Genomic DNA, 15613 nt, shown 5'->3' with positions numbered 1-15613 from the left:
GCCATGCCCCCCCCGGGTATTTCTAAGCATTTTCCATGGGCGGGAGGGGAGGGGCCGTCACGTGGCTATTTTGGGGTGTGGGATTCTTTCCCCCCGCCGCCGGCACAGGTGCGGGGCCCGATTTAGCCGGGCAGAGCTGCAAATAGCACGGGGTGCACGCGGCGGCTTTCTCCGGCACCCACCCAAACCATCCCCCGCCCCGCGCCCCAGCGCCCAGGGTGACACCCGTGGGGACGGGGCTGTCCCCACCACCGCGGGGCCATGGGAAGGGCGCCGGGACCCCCACGGTGGGGATGGTCCCACTGCCATCACCCTGAGTCGCGCCGTGCCGCGGGGATGCCCAGGGCCACTTGCGGGGTGTCCTCGTCCCCATCGCCTCTGCCATCCCAGCCCCGTTTGGCCAGGCCAGACCCCAGCACGGCACCGGGGCCATGCAGCCCCGGCCCAAAAGGCCCCCAGGTCCCTTTTTTGGGGCGCGAGGCCAGCCAGGGGCCCTGCTCCGTCCCGCAGCAGCGCTGTGCCCGTCCTCCGGGCGGGGAGCTGCGGGGATGCAGGAGAGGGAGGAGGATGCTCTGCAAAACGCACAGAGGGGCTGGCAGCCGCGCTCCGGCCGGATCCTGCGCCGGGGCCGGCGGGACACGACGCCGGCCAAGCAGGGACAGCCGCGGCAGCAAGAAGGGACACTTTCTCCGCTCACACCCGCGGCGCTCAGCTCCGCTTTTAATGTCTCCTGCCATGTAAGGGGTAAGAAACCTCCCCGGTGTCGGGGAGTGGTGGGGGAACGGGCCAGGCACCGTGTCCTCCAGAGCCACCGGGGAGCAGCCACAGGGCTTCGGTGACCCGCTGCGGCAGTCCAGGCAGCCCTGCCCGAAGCTCTCGCGTCCCTTCTCGGGGTGTTGCACCGGCATGGCACGGTGCGGCACGGCATTGCGCGGCACAGCGTGACACGGCGCGGCACGGCACGGCAGCGGCACGGCAGCAGCACGGCACGGCGCGAGGCTCGCTGCCCTCCCTGGGGTGGCTGCAGGTGGCGGGGGGCTCAGGATGCCCCGCAGCAGCCCCCCTCCTCATGCCGGGCCAGCGGCGACATGCGGGAGAAGGTCCTGGCGCAGGCGCGGCACCGGTACTTCTTGACCTCCGAGTGGGTCTGCAGGTGAGCGCGGAGGTTGGAGTGGTCAGCGAAGGCCCGGCTGCAGTGGGGGCAGGTGTAGGGCTTCTCCCCTGCGGGACACGCGGTCAGGCACCCCCGTACCCCGGCTCCCTCCTGACCCCCTCTGCCCCGTCCCCTCCTGTGCTGCCCTCATCACCTTTCCCCACGCACCACCCCTCCAGCGCTTCCCAGGACTCCCCGAAACCTATCGGTGCCTCCCTGGTAGGCGATATGCCAGTGGCACCTGCCATGGGGTCTCCCCACAGGACTCATGGTGCCCACCGGCATCCCAGCCAGCGCCGGCACCGGGATCCCCGGCTGTGCCCACCGCGAGCAGGTCCCGCCCGGAGAGCAAGCGATGCCAAGCCTGGGCAGATGGCGATTTTGCACCCATCATCCCCAAAAAGCAGAGGTGCCGGCGGGCCCGGCAGCAGCCGGGGGTCCCGTCCTCACCTGTGTGGGTGTGGATGTGGCCCTGGAGCAGCCAGGGCTGGGAGAAGGCTTTGCCGCAGGGGCGGCAGCGGCAGGGCAGGATGTGGGTGCGGATGTGCATCTCCAGGGTGCCCAGGCTGGCATACGCCCGGGCGCAGCGCCGGCAGCTGAAGCTCCACCGTCGAGGGGGCAGGTTGAGGGTCTGGGTGTCCTTCAGGGGGGTGCCTGGGCTCCGGGCGCCTGTCAGGACGGGGGGCAGCGGGAGGGAGAAGCGGGCGAGGAGGCGGCTGCGGTCCGGCAGGCAGGGGGGAGTGGGGGGGGCAGGGGGCTGGCGGCAGCCGGCGGGGAGCAGCCCCCCGCAGTCACACAAGCCATCGAGCTCTGCGGGAGTGGGGAAGGGGGGTTAAGGGGTGAGGGATGGCAGCTGGGCTGCCTGCCCGGTCCCCGGAGTCCCCCGGGGGTCACGCGCTGGGCGCAGGCTCATCTGTACCAGGTCCCCTCTCTGCTCCCAGCCCTGTGCACGGCAGAACTGATGCACACACTGCAAAACAGAGCAAAAACGGTCCTTCCCCAAAAAAGGGAGACACAGACACCCCCAGCGCCTACTGGACCCAGGTGCCTGCTGGACGCACCCCAAAATCTGGGCATCCCCTGGGGCAGCATGGCCGGGGGGGGCAGGCACAGTGCTGCCAAGCACCCACTGACCTGCTCCCACCCCCCCAGCACCACAGGGACCCCCATATGGGTGGGGAGGATGGGAGTATGTTGGAGGGGAGGGTCCCGCATGCCTAGCCCTGGGAAGCCCCCGGGAACCCCTAATTCTCACTTCCCCCGGCACTGTCACCAGCATCTCTGCCTGGCTGGCCGAGCCACCTGGGGTGGGGCTGACAGCGGGGGGCACGGAGCCAGGGAGTCCCCCGGCATCACGGCATAGGGCATCGCCCCAAGCCCCGCCGGGGAGCCCCTGCCCACTGCCCGGCACAGGGCGGCAGCAGGAGCGGAGGGTCCCCAGGTCCTCGGTACCGGTGAAGCCACACAGCCTTACCGCAAGCGCGGGCATCGAGCCGGCCGTAGTTGGGGACACGGGTGCTGGAGGGCTTCTTCACCAGGAAGGAGCGGGGCATGGCTAGACAGGCAGGGCGACGGGCAGGACAGGCAGAGCTGTGTCCTCGCACTGTGTCCCTGCGCCGTGTCCCTGTGCCGTGTCCCTGCGCCGTGTCCCCGCGGGTGCCAGTAGGTGCCATAAGGCCCCAGGGTTCATTAGCATGGGCAGCCCCCGGGCAGCACCGAGGCCAACCGCTGCCCGAGGGCTGGCCTTGGCCGCCAGCACGCCCCACCGCAGGTGCAAGGGATGGCGTCGGGGACAGCCCTGTCCCCCGGCACCGCCACCCCACACGCCCCACAGACAGGCCCGCACCCAGCAGGACCCTCCCTGACACCTGCCAGGGGTAGGATGGAGCAGGGACCCCCGACGCCCCTTCTCCCCACAGGGACAGGCAGCCGCCGGTGGGGCTGCACGGCCACACGCCCAGCCCCAGAAAGCCTCACAGGGGCGGTTTGGGGAGAGCCGGGGGGCAGGTGAGGCGGTTCCTCAGTGTGACCAGCCCTGGCCATTGTACCCCAAGACTTTTACTGCCCCTGGGACAGGAGCCACGCTCTGGCCAGTGCCGGGACAAGGGTGAACCCCCCTACCCCTCCGAGGGGACACCGGTGGCTGCTCCCAGGATCGGTCCCCCAGGGAGGAGGGACACAGGGGCAGCCCGTGCCTGGGGTGGGGGGAATGGCTGCGCACAGCCAGCCCATGTCCCCAGGGAACCCCGACAACCCCCACCGGAGCTCGGAGCCAGGACCCCTCCCAGGGACACCTGGAGAAGAAACACCCGCCGCGCTCCCCTGGACATCACCCAACGCGACTTCAGGGACAGCACGCGGTGCCAAGCGTCCTCCCCGCCCAGTGCCAGCATCCAAGGGGGGGCAGGAGGGAGGCGGAGGGATCCCCCACAAGCAGCACACCCCGGCAAGTTTGGCAACACGCGGCACCGGGACAGTGGGTTGTAAAGCACTTTTATCTGGGGGAGCCCAGGGGAGAGAAAGCCGGGGTGATGAAATGGCATCACCAAACCCCATGGCAGCACCACTGCCATTACCGGGAGGAGTTGATGAGTCAAGGACAAAGCTGTAACGAAGAGTCCTGCATTCGGGGAAGGGCACCCACCCCCAGCCACGTCCTGCACCCCAGAGCCGCGGCAGAGACTGCACAAAGAGGCCACCCGTGGATGAAACTGCCTTTATTGAGAAAAATGGTTTGCTACAAATACATCATTGATTTTATTCTTCTTCAAAAAACAGTACATCTTGTTAAAAGTTCTAGTTATGCAAAAAGTCGCGGGTAACACAGACGAGCGTGGCCGGCGGCACGGCAGGAGCCCCGGCACAGCGCGGCGGGCAGCGGGCAGAGTCGGACCCGACCCCGTGCAAAGCGGGGAGAGGCAGGAGCTGCCAGTGCAGCGCAGCGCCTGCCTGCACCCTCGCAGCCTGTGCCTTAAAGTGCTTTACAAAAGCAGCTTGTTGCTGCCCCTGCTCTGGCATTGTGGGGCAAAAAGGAAGAGGAGGAGGAAGGAAGGAAGGAGACGGAGAGGTTAATAGTGCTGTTCCAGAGGCAGGGAGTTCGCTGCAAAGCAAGAGCTCTGATGGAGGATGCTCCAGGGACCTGAGGGTCCCAGCTGAGGACGGGACAGGGAAACCCTGCTGGGTCCCTTTTGGGAGACGCCAGCGTTCTCCGTCCCACCAGGGACATCCCCTGGGCTGGGCAGGTGCCAGCTATACCATGCTGGTAAGACAAGACCCCATCCCTCCTCGCCAGCCCGGCTCGAAGGAGGGGAGCAGAGCAGCTCCAGCCCTTTCCCTGCCCTCTGCCAAGGGCGCGGATGGTCTCTGCACACTCCTCGTAGGGCTGCCGGTGGCACGGGGGAGCTCACAGCCTCCAAAAACACCCAGTACTATTCAAATCAAAAGTAAAAAACAAGACAGTATTGCTAGAGCAGAGTTGAGGCTGGAGCCAGGTCTCAGACAATCCACTAAAGGGCACTTCTCCGAGCAGGGACATGCAGAGGGATTGCTTCTCCCACCCCTCTTCTCTGCAAACCCTTGCTGGAAGGCGGCATGGCAGGTCTGCAGATACCATGAATCACCACCTCCCTGCAGTTCCTTCACCGTCAGCCTTGAGCTGACCCCATCACTGGTGTGACTCCAAAGGGTGGCAGGGTCCCAGTATAAAGCTCCTCTGCCCCAGCACCAGCAACGACCCCTCAGACGGGACGTGACTTCTGCTGCACAGCGCGGCTGTGCTCAGGCTGGCAGCAGCCCGCGCAGAAGGGAAGGGGACCGGGGAGGAGAGGTCACCGGGATGCTATGGAGCATCTCCTGGATCAACATCTGCCCAGGTGTGCCCTACTGCCAGGAAAGAAACCTTGGAAAGGGAGATGCAATCCCCTATTTCAGGGGGACCAGATGCTCAGCGCTGGGGATGGGATCCTGCATGGGTAGAAGTCCCTCCTGCCCAGACACAACCCAGCTGCTCCGCACTGAGTGCCAGCATGCCACAACTGACCTGCCTGCTCCCTTGCTGCACACTCAGATAGAAAACCACCACTCCGGATCATGCCTTGCCCATGGCCACATCCAGCACTGCCACAGAGCTCTGCCTGCTGGGGCTAAGCTTAAGCCATCGAGAGCTCAACCACGCGCCCCGAAGAGGATGAGCGGCTCAGAGAACACGGTCGGCCAAGCAGCTCTCGAAGAAAGCAAGCGGTGCTGCTGCTCCCCAAAAAGGCAGCCTGGCGAGCCGCTCGGCACCCGCTCCTCCAGCCGATGAGGTGCTGCTCTGACCCGGCCTCTTCCCCATTACCGCCCACCTGTGGAGAAATACGCCAACACAGGAAGGGAACGGCCCAGAAATAACCAAAGAGGACACCCCTGCACTTCCCACAGCCCCTACAGAGTCCCACCGGTCGGTCCGGGGTCCAGCTCCTGCCTCCTGCCTGATTTCAAATCTACAGCATGTTCATTTGTTTGGGTTTTGTTTTTTTTTTTTTTTTTAAAAATATACTTTCTTAATAATGTTCCATAAAAAATACTCTTGTCCTCTGTGACAGATATTGCAGTGTGAAGAGTAACAGCTTCTGTTCCCGCTCTATAAAACGTGGAAAAGGCATCGTGCCGATTAATGTAGAAAAATGCAAGAACTCAGTATCACAAGAGCCGGTACAAAACGAGGAAGGAGAGAGTTTCACCAGACGCCGTCCCCGCAGACTCCTCCGAACCCACTGCCATCACACGGCACACGAGGGCAACCATCTCACCCCAGGATTCAGCCCAGCCCATGCAGTAGCAGGCAAAGGAGGCAGCTCCTGCCTGCTGCACAGGGAACAGGACAGACCGATGTCTCTGGAAATAGCCTTGTAGGGTTTAAAAAAAAGCTGCTCCGTGCCATTTTCTTCCTTTTCAAAAAGGACGTGGATGATTAGTTTCAAACTAGGGCATTTCTGCAAAAAATGCATCATAGTTTTACGTACCTATGCAATTGCAACAGAGAGCATGAAGACAAATGGTGCCAAAAAGCATCTAATAATAAATAGATCTGGATACAGGTATATACTCCGTATACGGATATGAAATGCCTAACCAAGGAACGATCCCAGCCCTTCGGCACCGACTGCTCTCTCCTCCCAGCAGTGGACGTCTCTGCTCACTCATCGGTCCAGCGCGACGCTAAAGAGATTCCACCTTCTTAAACGAGGTGGGATTTGCCTGGAGAGGAGAGGGAAGAGAGGCGGCAGCGGGTCTCCAGGGGGTTAATGAGCTCCATGCCTCCCCAGCAGGAAGGTCGAGAGTGTGCAAAAGGAGACGGGCTGCAAGGGGGGTCCGAACTGATGCTCTGCAGTCACCCTCAATTCTCAGAGAGCGACAGTGCCAGGGCAGCCTGCAATGCTGCCTCCTCATCGATGTTATAGTCCTAAAAACAGAGAGGGGCAAGTCAGGAGAGTCGGCACAGCCGTGCCATGCAGCCTCCATCAAGCAGGTGGGGTGGCCAAGGCAAGGAGCCCTTCCTGCTCCTTCTCGTCCCCGCAATGCTATGAGCCTCCATCTCCTCTGGCAAACAGGTCCCAGGAACACCACGCTTTTTGGGGCGTCCCTTGTGCCCGCAGTCCCCCTCCTGCCTGGAATCTGCCAACGTCAGCCTTACTCTTAGACCTGGCAGTGGGCAGGGACGAAACATGTCCACATGAGAAGCTGTGGCCAAAGGGCAAAGGTTTCTAGCAAGGCCATGGGCTTCTCCAGCGCTCCGGTTTGGGATTATGCAACAGAGCAATCACTCCCTAAGTGGGGACATTTCTCTATAAATAGTTGGAGGTTTCTTTCCCTGAAACTGAGCATCCCTGCAATAAAAGCAGGATGCTAACAAAACCTCCCCTCGGTCCCTGCAGCCAAAGCTGGGCGATCACTCCCTTACCCCCACAGGAGGACTCAGCAACCCCCCGAGAGGGTGGCCATGGACACACACACACAGCAGCCAGACCCCCCTCCAAGCCCCGAGGCTGGGCTGCTCCCCTCCCACTACTTGTGAAGCCTCAAAGAAAAGGGTTTTTGTGTTACAGTTCCTCAGGGGAAGAATTTAATGGAGCACAGGGAGGAAACAACCCATCATTTCCCTCTCCTCCTTCAGAGATGTTTTCCTGGTGTGTCTGCCTATAACCAGCTCAAGCACCCTCGGGGCAGGCTGGGAGCCCAGCCCCACACCCATGGGGGCTCTCCTGAGTGGGGCTACACGTGTGCCACGTGCCTCCCGCACAGCCCAAAGGAGGATCCGTCCCCTTCCCCTCCTGAGGGGCTGTACAGCGGGCTGGGCCAGTGCCGGCACAGGAAAGGAAGGGCTGGTTTCATCATCACCCAGGCGGGGGCAAAGATAACCCTGTTTCGGCTCAGGGCCGTACTCACCACGAAGGTGTCATAGGAGAACTTGTGCCTGTGGAGGAGGTGCTGGAGGAAGTTGGCACTCTTGTAGCTGGGGTCCCCCCAGGGCATGGCTGAGCAGACTGGGCACACCTGCAGTGGGCAGGGACGAAGGGGATCCATGACTTGTGGGCACAGACTGCCTCCACCTCTATCTCCCCCGGGGGGGCTGGCATAGCCACAAGAGGAGGGAGAGGCAAGTAGTGGTCCCCCCACTTTCTGACAGAGGGTGCTCTGCAGAGGATGTGCCAAACAGGGGGTCCCCCAGCCCCCTGAGCAGATCCTTCGGTGCACAGAGCCTCTGGCACGTGGCCCAGGCTGCTTTTAGCCCACTGATAAGTTACACACGTGTGCACAAGCCCTTCTGAGATGGTGCCAGAGTTGCAAATTCCCCACCTCGGTCAACCCAGAGAGGATGGGGAGAGGAAATCCTGCACCACCCAGGTTGCAGGCACAGGGGGACGGAGGCAGCTCATTCCAGAGAGCTTCTAGCAAAGCAAATGGAGGCAGGTCCCCACCTCCCACCAAAAGGATTTAAAACAAACTAAAGGGGCTGGAAATACAGCTGTACTTTATGCAGAGCAGCAGCTCTGCATGCTGGTGGCCTCGGAGGCAGCATCAGTTAGGGTGTATTTGGATTTCCAGGAGTTACCCTGCATAGAAGCAGCCCGCCCCAGCATCGCTCACCACTTTGTTGGGGTCGTTGCGGTGGTTCTCCATGCAGTGCTTCACCAGCTCCTGCTGGTCCAGGTTCCGGGCTCCGCAGAATGGGCATACGAACGTCGAGCGGTTCGGAATATTGCTAAAGGGAGCAAGGATGAGCTCAGATCCCCTGGGAAGGGACTGGATTGATTCCTACCAGACTAAGCCAGCTGCCCGCTGCTTGGCTTTGCGATACCCACCCAAAGCAGAAACCAGACCGGCCCGTTCCCACCCCAGCCGCACGCTCAACCATCCCAGTTTGGTCGGTTCTCCCTCCCACGCCACACTCTGAAACACAGGGCAGCGCAGGAGCTGTAGATGCCTGAAGGGAAAAGGTGCTGATGTTTCTCGCTGTGATTGCCCAGGGAAAAGCAAAACACATGCTCGGATTTTTAACGGAGATGAGTGCTGGTGCAGTCTACAAGGAGGGACGTGGCAGTACCTGGGGATAGGCTGGGACGTGGGGACAACTGGAACGAACTTGGGGCAGTTGGCCATCTGCTCCTGCACCTTTGTGCAGGACGAGACGTGAGAGCGCATTTTCGCAAGGGTGACCTGAAATAAAACGAGAGAAGAAACGTTCCCAGAGGCTGCGACACCTTCCAGATGCACCACTGGAGCCTCCACTACAGCTTGGGAGAGCAGTTTTGGCCAACAAACATCAGAGCAAACACTGGTCTGCGCAGGATGACCCACACCAGCGTGGAAATGCTGTCCTTCCTTGCAGGACAGAGGTTGGGGTTGCATGCTTGCTGCCTGTGTCCCCAGAGGTCACACGCAAGCCACCCAGGCTGCATTATCGTAGCAATAGCCCCATTTTCCTTTGCAAAGGAGGAACTGCTGATAGGTAGAAACCCCAAACTGCTCTGACAGCATACGGGATCGTTCCTGGGCCGCAGCCGGGGAGTTACAAGAAGATCCCCAAAGTTAACGGAAGCCAGGAAACACATCAGCGGAGATGGACCATGAATCACAGCTTCACAGCTGGTCCCTGAAGCGTCCCAGACCAGACTGCCCCAGGCTGGGCCAGGCCACGCTGCTGGTTCAGCCTCCCCACGGCCATTGGGATTGTGGCACCTTAAGCAAGAGCTAAATCCTTACCCTCATTAGAGGCAGCAGCAGAGCTGATTTGTCTCAGCCTCTCCTGTGTTGCAGGAAAACCTCAGCCTGCTTTTGAAGGTCCCCGCTGTCTAATTATAGCTCCAGTCTGCTGACAAAGGCAGCCAGGAGAGAGCGCCTTCATCTCCGCACAGCCCCGCTTGGCGGGCCCACGGCAGCAGCCGCGACACGCAGGGGACACCGCACCTCGGAGGCACAGTCTGGGGACCCGCCGAGCAGGGGACTCCGCAAACCCAACCGCAGACAACAAGTGACCTCCCTTCCCCGGCACCACGTCTGCGGGATCAGCAGTGGAATGAAGCCATGCCCATGGGGGACGGCGACAGGCAGCCTTCTCCCGCGAGCTTTACCTTCTTGCTGCAGCCTCTGCAGGGAGCCTTGTAGGAGGAAAGCTGTTTCTCCACGCTGGAAGCCTTCTCTACCTTCTTGGGGTCGAAGGGCATGCGGCAGAGCGGACAGAGCGGGGATGGCACTTGGAGGCAGGGCTGCAGGCACTCCCCGCAAAACCTGGGAGCACAGAGCGCGGCACTGAGCAGCCCAGCAGCGTCCCAGCCCAGAAGGAGGTGTGGGGGGAGCAGGACCCCAGCCCCAGTGCAGATGTGCACGCACCAGCCTGCAGGGAAGCCCCAACTCAGGGATCAGCATCCCCACTGGGAGGAACTGGACAGAACTGGGAGCTTGGGAGATGGTGTGGGCAGGACAAGACCAGCACAAGCCCTCCGGTTACAGCTGGGGCTCAGACAGTGCTGCTGCCCTGAGGCCCGTGGCCAGGAGCGGATTTGAACGGAGCCAAACAAAAACCGGTGCCGAGCACCCAGGCCACGCAGGGACAAAGCGAGCGAGGGCATTAGAGCCTGGCTCACCTCCTTTCAAGGCCCTTTACGCCTGCAGGAATGCGGGCAAGAAATCAAAGCGGCGGCGAGGGAGCGCAGGAAGGCGCCTGCAGGCAGGAGGCAAACCGGCTGGGTGCCCACAACGCCAACTGTCACAGCATCCCCTCTGCCCGCGCACCCAGCTCACGTCACCCACGACGGGGGAACGGAACACTGCTAAGCCTCTGCTGCTGTGCTGGCAGTGGACACGGGGGGCAAAGTTGTGGTTCCCCGTGCCCCAGCTCCCCGGAATCACCCCCAAGATGTGCCCCCAGCCCCAAAAGAGTTGGGGGGCAGAAAGAATGAGACCATGCTGGGGCACCAAGCGGAGCCACAGCTTCAACGGGAGACCAAGGCGTCCCAGAAGCCGACTGTGAAAGGGGGACAAGGAGGTGTCACCAAAACACCGGGGTGACAACCAGGCCCCAGCTCCCTGTGGCAGCACGCCAGATGGCCTCTCGCCTGTGGGCCAGAGGCCAGCACCCATGGGTGCCCCAATCGTGTGGGGGGGGGGGTGTCAGGACAGGCCTTCCACCCAGGCAAGACCCCAGCTGGGATGCTGGGAGCTCAGTCTGGGGGAGACCCTGGGAGCAGGATCCTGGTGAAGGGGGCTGGGGTGCCCAGCACGGGGGGGGAAGGACCCTACGCCGGGCTGGGGGGACAGGGCAGCACCCAGCGCCCCGGGAGGGGAAGGGGCTCGGCGCCCAGTGCTTGTGGAGCAGCTGGGGGTGGGATGGGGGTCCCAGGGCCGAGCACCAGCCGGGGAGTGGGATGGGGGCCTCGGTACTACCGGGGCTGGGGAATGGGAGTGCCGGTACCGGGCTGGGGGCGGGGGGAGACGGAGGGTCCCGGTACCGGGCTGAAAGGAGGCGGAAGAATGGGGGTCCGGCTGCCGGCTGGAGTCACAGGACAGAAGGGGTCCCGGTGCAAGGGGGGGGCGGCCCCGGGGAGTGGGCAGGGACGGGCCGGGGGTCCCCGCCGCCCCCGCCCCGGGCCCCGGCTCACGTGTGCCCGCAGCCCGCGATGCCCACGGCGCGGTGGAAGACCTCCAGGCAGATGGGGCAGCTGAACTGCGCCTCCAGCGCCTCGGCGGCGGGGCCGGCGGCGGGCGGGGGCCCGCCCGGGGCCTGGGGCCGCTGCGCCGCCGCCACCAGCAGGCTCCGGAACATGGCGGCGGCGGCGGGGGGGGCGGTGCCCTGACGCCACCGCGCGCCGTTGGCGTCATCGCTGCGCGCCGGGAGCGGAGCGGGACGGAGCGGAGCCGCCATGGACGAGGTGGATGGAGACGGCGGAGGGTGCGGGGAGGAGACGGCACCGGCACGGCGCCGCCGCGGCCCGGCACTCAGGTGGGAGCCCGGCCCGGGCCCGGGATGGCCCCCGGGACGGCCCCCACCCCCGGTGACCCCCCGTGTCTCCGCAGCCACCCGCGACCCTGCGTGAAGTGCGGGCAGGGCTCTGCCGCCCTCGTCATCCGCCTCGGGGACGCCTTCTGCCGGTGAGGGACTGGAGCGGGCTGGCGGCTGCGATGTGCGGGGACGCGGGGTTTGGTGACATTGGGGCTTGGGGATGTTGGGTCTCGGTTATCAGGACTTGGGGACATTGGGTCTCAGGAACAGCAGGTCTTGGCGACAGCAGGTCTTGGCGACATTGGGTCTCAGGGACATCAAAGCTTGGAGACGGGGCTTGGGGACATCAGGGCTTGGGGACATCAGGGCTTGGGGACATTGGGTCTTGGGGATATTGGGTCTCAGGGACATCAAGGCTTGGGGACAGTAGGGCTTGGAAATAAGAGCTTGGGGACAGCAGGGCGCAGAAATATTGTGGCTTGGGGACATTGGGTCTCAGGGACTTCAGGTCTCAGACACATCAAAGCTTGGAGACGGGGACTTGGGGACACGGGGGCCTGGGGACACAGGGACTTGGGGCCATGGGGGCTGGGGGCCGTGGGACACACCATGGCTCAGGGTTGCGCCCCCGTGTCCCCGCAGCGGCTGCTTCCGTGATTATTTCGTGCACAAGTTCCGCGCAATGCTGGGCAAGAACCGCGTCATCTTCCCGGGAGAGAAGGTACCAGACACACACGCACACACACGCATGTTGGGGGGACCTGGGTGGTGGCACCACCAGTGACCGTCCCTCGTGTCCCCGCAGGTGCTGCTGGCACTGTCGGGGGGGCCAGCCTCCAGCGCCATGCTCCGGCAGGTCCAGGAGGTGAGAGTGGGGGCAATGGGGTGTTTGGGTGGGGCACGGCTCACCCACCCCCCTCACCCTGTGCCTCTGCCAGGGACTCAGCCGGGAGACAGCCAAGAGGCTCCGCTTCGTCCCCGGCCTCATCTACGTTGATGGTAAGGATTGGCCCCGCTGCCCATTTGCTGCGTGTTCCCAGCCCTGCCTGCTCCTTGCCCAGCTGCCCATTCCCAGCCCCACTGCCTATTCCCTGCCCCACTGCCCGCTCCCAGCCGTAGGGTCCAGCTGCGCCGTGCCAGGGCTGGGGGCTGCCACCAAGCCCAGCGAGGCTGTGGCACCCCGAGGTGTCCCCCTCGCCCGGGGGTGGGAGGGAGATGCCCCCTCCTCACTGTGGCCCCAGCACTGCCCGCCTGCCTTGCAGAGGGAGCGGTGCGCGGGCAGAGCGCGGCACAGCGGGAGCAGAGCCTGGCCCGCATGGAGACCCTGCTGCAGGCGACTGGCTTCCCCTACCACCTGGCCCACCTGGAGCAGGTACGGAGGCAAGGGGAAACACATGCTGGGGTAAGGGGGACATGCCTGGCTGCCCCCAGCTTCCCCCTGGTACCTCTCTCTGTCCCACAGGCACTGGAGCTGCCCGCATCCATCCTGCGGCCGGGATCGGGGGGATCCGGCAAGCCCGGCCCTACTTACAAGGAGGCCGTGGAGGGTTTCATCCAGCAGCAGCGGCAGGAGGGGGACAGGGACGGTGGAACCGCGCTGACCAGCCTCGGCACACAAGTAGAGGACAGAGCTGCCCCCCGCCTGCCCACCGCTGCCCACACCCAGGAGCTGCTGCGGCTCTTCGAGGCGGTGGAGACACCGACAGCAAGAGAGGAGCTGCTGCAGATGCTGCGGTGAGGGGCCGATCCTGCCCAGCGCCGGTACCGGATATGGCGCGGTACGTCTGAGACAGCATCACCTTGTCCCCCAGGACACACCTCATCCTGCAGACGGCCCGGACCAGGGGCTACGCCAAGGTGATGACGGGCGAGAGCTGCACCCGCGTGGCCGTCAAGCTCCTCACCAGCCTGGCACTGGGTCGTGGCGCCTTCCTCGCTGTCGATACGGTGAGCAGCCCGCTGGCACCCTGTCCCCGAGCCGGGGATGGCCATCTTTGCCTGGAGGGGTGACACGATGCCGTGGGGTGGGTTTGGGTCTTGCTGGCAGCATGGGCCCTCAGCAGCCATACACTTGCAGGGCTTTGTGGACAACCGCCATGGCGATGTGATGGTGGTGCGTCCCATGCGGGAGTACATGGCCAAGGAGATTGCCTTCTACAACCACTTCTTCGACGTCCCCACCATCATCACGCCACCCCTCCCCACCAAGGTAGGGGTGTCCCCTGTCCCCCGTGGTGGGGCTCCTGAGTTCCGCGTCCCCACGGCAGGGATGAGACCCCCCTGTGCCACCCCTGCCCTCTCCACTTGCTCCCCCAGCGCCGGGAGAAGCCCAGCATCCACCGCCTGATGGAGCGCTTCCTCCTGGGGCTGCAGGAGGATTTCCCTTCCACCATCAGCACCGTCTACCGGTATGGCATCCCCTGCGCGGGGGCACGCCAGCATGAGAGGGGGGGTTTGGGGGTGGGCAGGGTGCACCCGCTCACCCCTCCACGTTGGCTGCAGGACGGGTGAGAAGCTGAGCCCGGCTCCAGCCAAAGCAAGCAGCGAGTCCCAGCGCTGCCTGCTCTGCCTGTGCGGCCTGGACATCGCCGGGGGTGAGTCGGGGGGCAGTGGGGGGCACGGAGGATATTGGGGGGGCAGCCATGCACCCCCAAGCACACCCCTGCCCTCCGGCTCTTGCAGAGGAGGAGTTGGCCCTGGAGCCGACGCTGATCATGGAGGAGCCAGCGCCGGCGGGGGACGGGTGCTGCCAGGACGCCCCGGCAGCGGGGTGAGTGTGCAGCCTGGGGGGATGCCGTGCCAGCACTGGGGCCACCACGCCAGCACCGCTGAGGGTCCTTGTCCCCACAGGGCTGAGAGCAGAGCTGCCTTCATCCCACTGCTGTGCTACAGCTGCCGCCTCACCTTCAAGGAACTGGTAAGGCTTTTGGGGCGCAGCGGGGCGGCTCTCCTCGGAGATGGGGGTCCCCATCCCTACAGCACCTCTCTTGCAGGGTCCCCTCACCACGCTGCCGCCCTACGTGCGCGCCGAAGCCCAGCGCCGGATCCAGAGGTAGGGGCGACAGGGGTCCCCTCCCCGCTGGCTCAGCCCCTGATGCCGCGGCCGTCCAGCCCCACTGTGTCCGTCCCTTGCAGAGCGGAGCTGAAGCAGCAGAGCCAGGAGGGCCCACTGGTGGACGAGGAGCCCGGCAAGAGCTGAAGCTGTCCCCCACTGTGTCCCAATGGGGGACACAGAACCCCAGCCCTCTAGGGCACAGGTGGGGCAGGGTGCCCCATAGGCTGGTGGGGAACCAGAGCCCCCGGGGATGCCTGGCACCCAGGCAGCTGCTTTTACACCCCATTTTGGTTACAGCCAGGGGGCAGGGAGAGCCCCCAGCCCCTATTTGGCAGGGACCAGGGGTGCTGGCACGCCCAGGGCCGCAGGTCCCTGGTCCCCCCCACACCCCACATCAGCCAGGGAGGCCTCAACTTTGTTTTATTAGATATCTGTATAAATAAACCATTTGAATTAATAAAAAAACAAACAAACAAAAAACCCACCGAAGTCACAACAAGTGTCTAGAGTCCGGCTGGGGCTGCCAGCCCCACCCCACCTGGGGGGGCCACGACCCAGGGCCCCCCATCCTGGGGTGGGGGGCTATTGCTTTTTGAGTTCAACCTGGTTCTGGAGCAGGGCTGGGGAGGGTGGGGAGGGGGCACGGGCCAGCTCCTGACCCCCTGCCCAGCAGCCAGGGGTGCCCAGCGGGTGGGGGGGCCAGCTCCTGTGTGTCCCCCCCAGCCCCGGGAAGGCACAACGTGGTCTCCGCAGGTCGGACGGCTTCAAAGCAACGTAAGAAAAACATCCTCCCTAAAAGCGAGCGCCGGGCGCCCTGCGGCCTGCTGCCTCCCCCGGCAGGATGCGGCCACAGCTTGAGGGGGTGGCTGGTTAAGGCATTAGCGGTGATGGCTCTGGGAAGGGGTGGGGGGCTGGAGCCCCTTCC

At 64.1% G+C, this 15613-nt stretch overlaps 3 protein-coding genes across 3 annotated transcripts; 1 reads left to right on the top strand and 2 right to left on the bottom strand.

Moving 5' to 3' along the window:
- Positions 1-823: 823 nt before the first annotated feature.
- Positions 824-2706, bottom strand: LOC309409395 (zinc finger protein SNAI3-like; the record flags this gene model as incomplete). The annotated part of the gene is made up of 3 exons (XM_082005540.1): positions 824-1221; positions 1604-1963; positions 2628-2706. 3 exons carry the CDS (start codon positions 2704-2706, stop codon positions 1040-1042), a joined length of 621 nt encoding a protein of 206 aa, XP_081861666.1. The 3' UTR covers positions 824-1039.
- A 3824-nt stretch (positions 2707-6530) lies between these two features.
- On the bottom strand, positions 6531-11456 carry RNF166 (ring finger protein 166; the record flags this gene model as incomplete). Its single annotated transcript, XM_082005870.1, has 6 exons — positions 6531-6596; positions 7580-7687; positions 8282-8396; positions 8739-8851; positions 9766-9922; positions 11293-11456. The coding sequence occupies 6 exons, from the start codon at positions 11454-11456 to the stop codon at positions 6531-6533; spliced, it is 723 nt and encodes a 240-aa protein (XP_081861996.1).
- A 97-nt stretch (positions 11457-11553) lies between these two features.
- Positions 11554-15549, top strand: LOC309409599 (cytoplasmic tRNA 2-thiolation protein 2-like; the record flags this gene model as incomplete). Its single annotated transcript, XM_082005770.1, has 15 exons — positions 11554-11633; positions 11708-11782; positions 12276-12354; positions 12439-12498; positions 12572-12632; positions 12896-13005; positions 13096-13367; positions 13445-13580; positions 13711-13842; positions 13950-14041; positions 14136-14227; positions 14316-14403; positions 14484-14550; positions 14627-14685; positions 14769-15549. The coding sequence occupies 15 exons, from the start codon at positions 11554-11556 to the stop codon at positions 14830-14832; spliced, it is 1467 nt and encodes a 488-aa protein (XP_081861896.1). The 3' UTR covers positions 14833-15549.
- Positions 15550-15613: the final 64 nt, after the last annotated feature.

This window comes from Phaethon aethereus, assembly GCF_964289735.1.
Source record: "Phaethon aethereus genome assembly, chromosome: 13".
Lineage (NCBI taxonomy): Eukaryota > Metazoa > Chordata > Aves > Phaethontiformes > Phaethontidae > Phaethon > Phaethon aethereus.
Note: the sequence above shows the minus strand (reverse complement) of the source record. Positions and strands in the feature narration are given on the sequence as shown.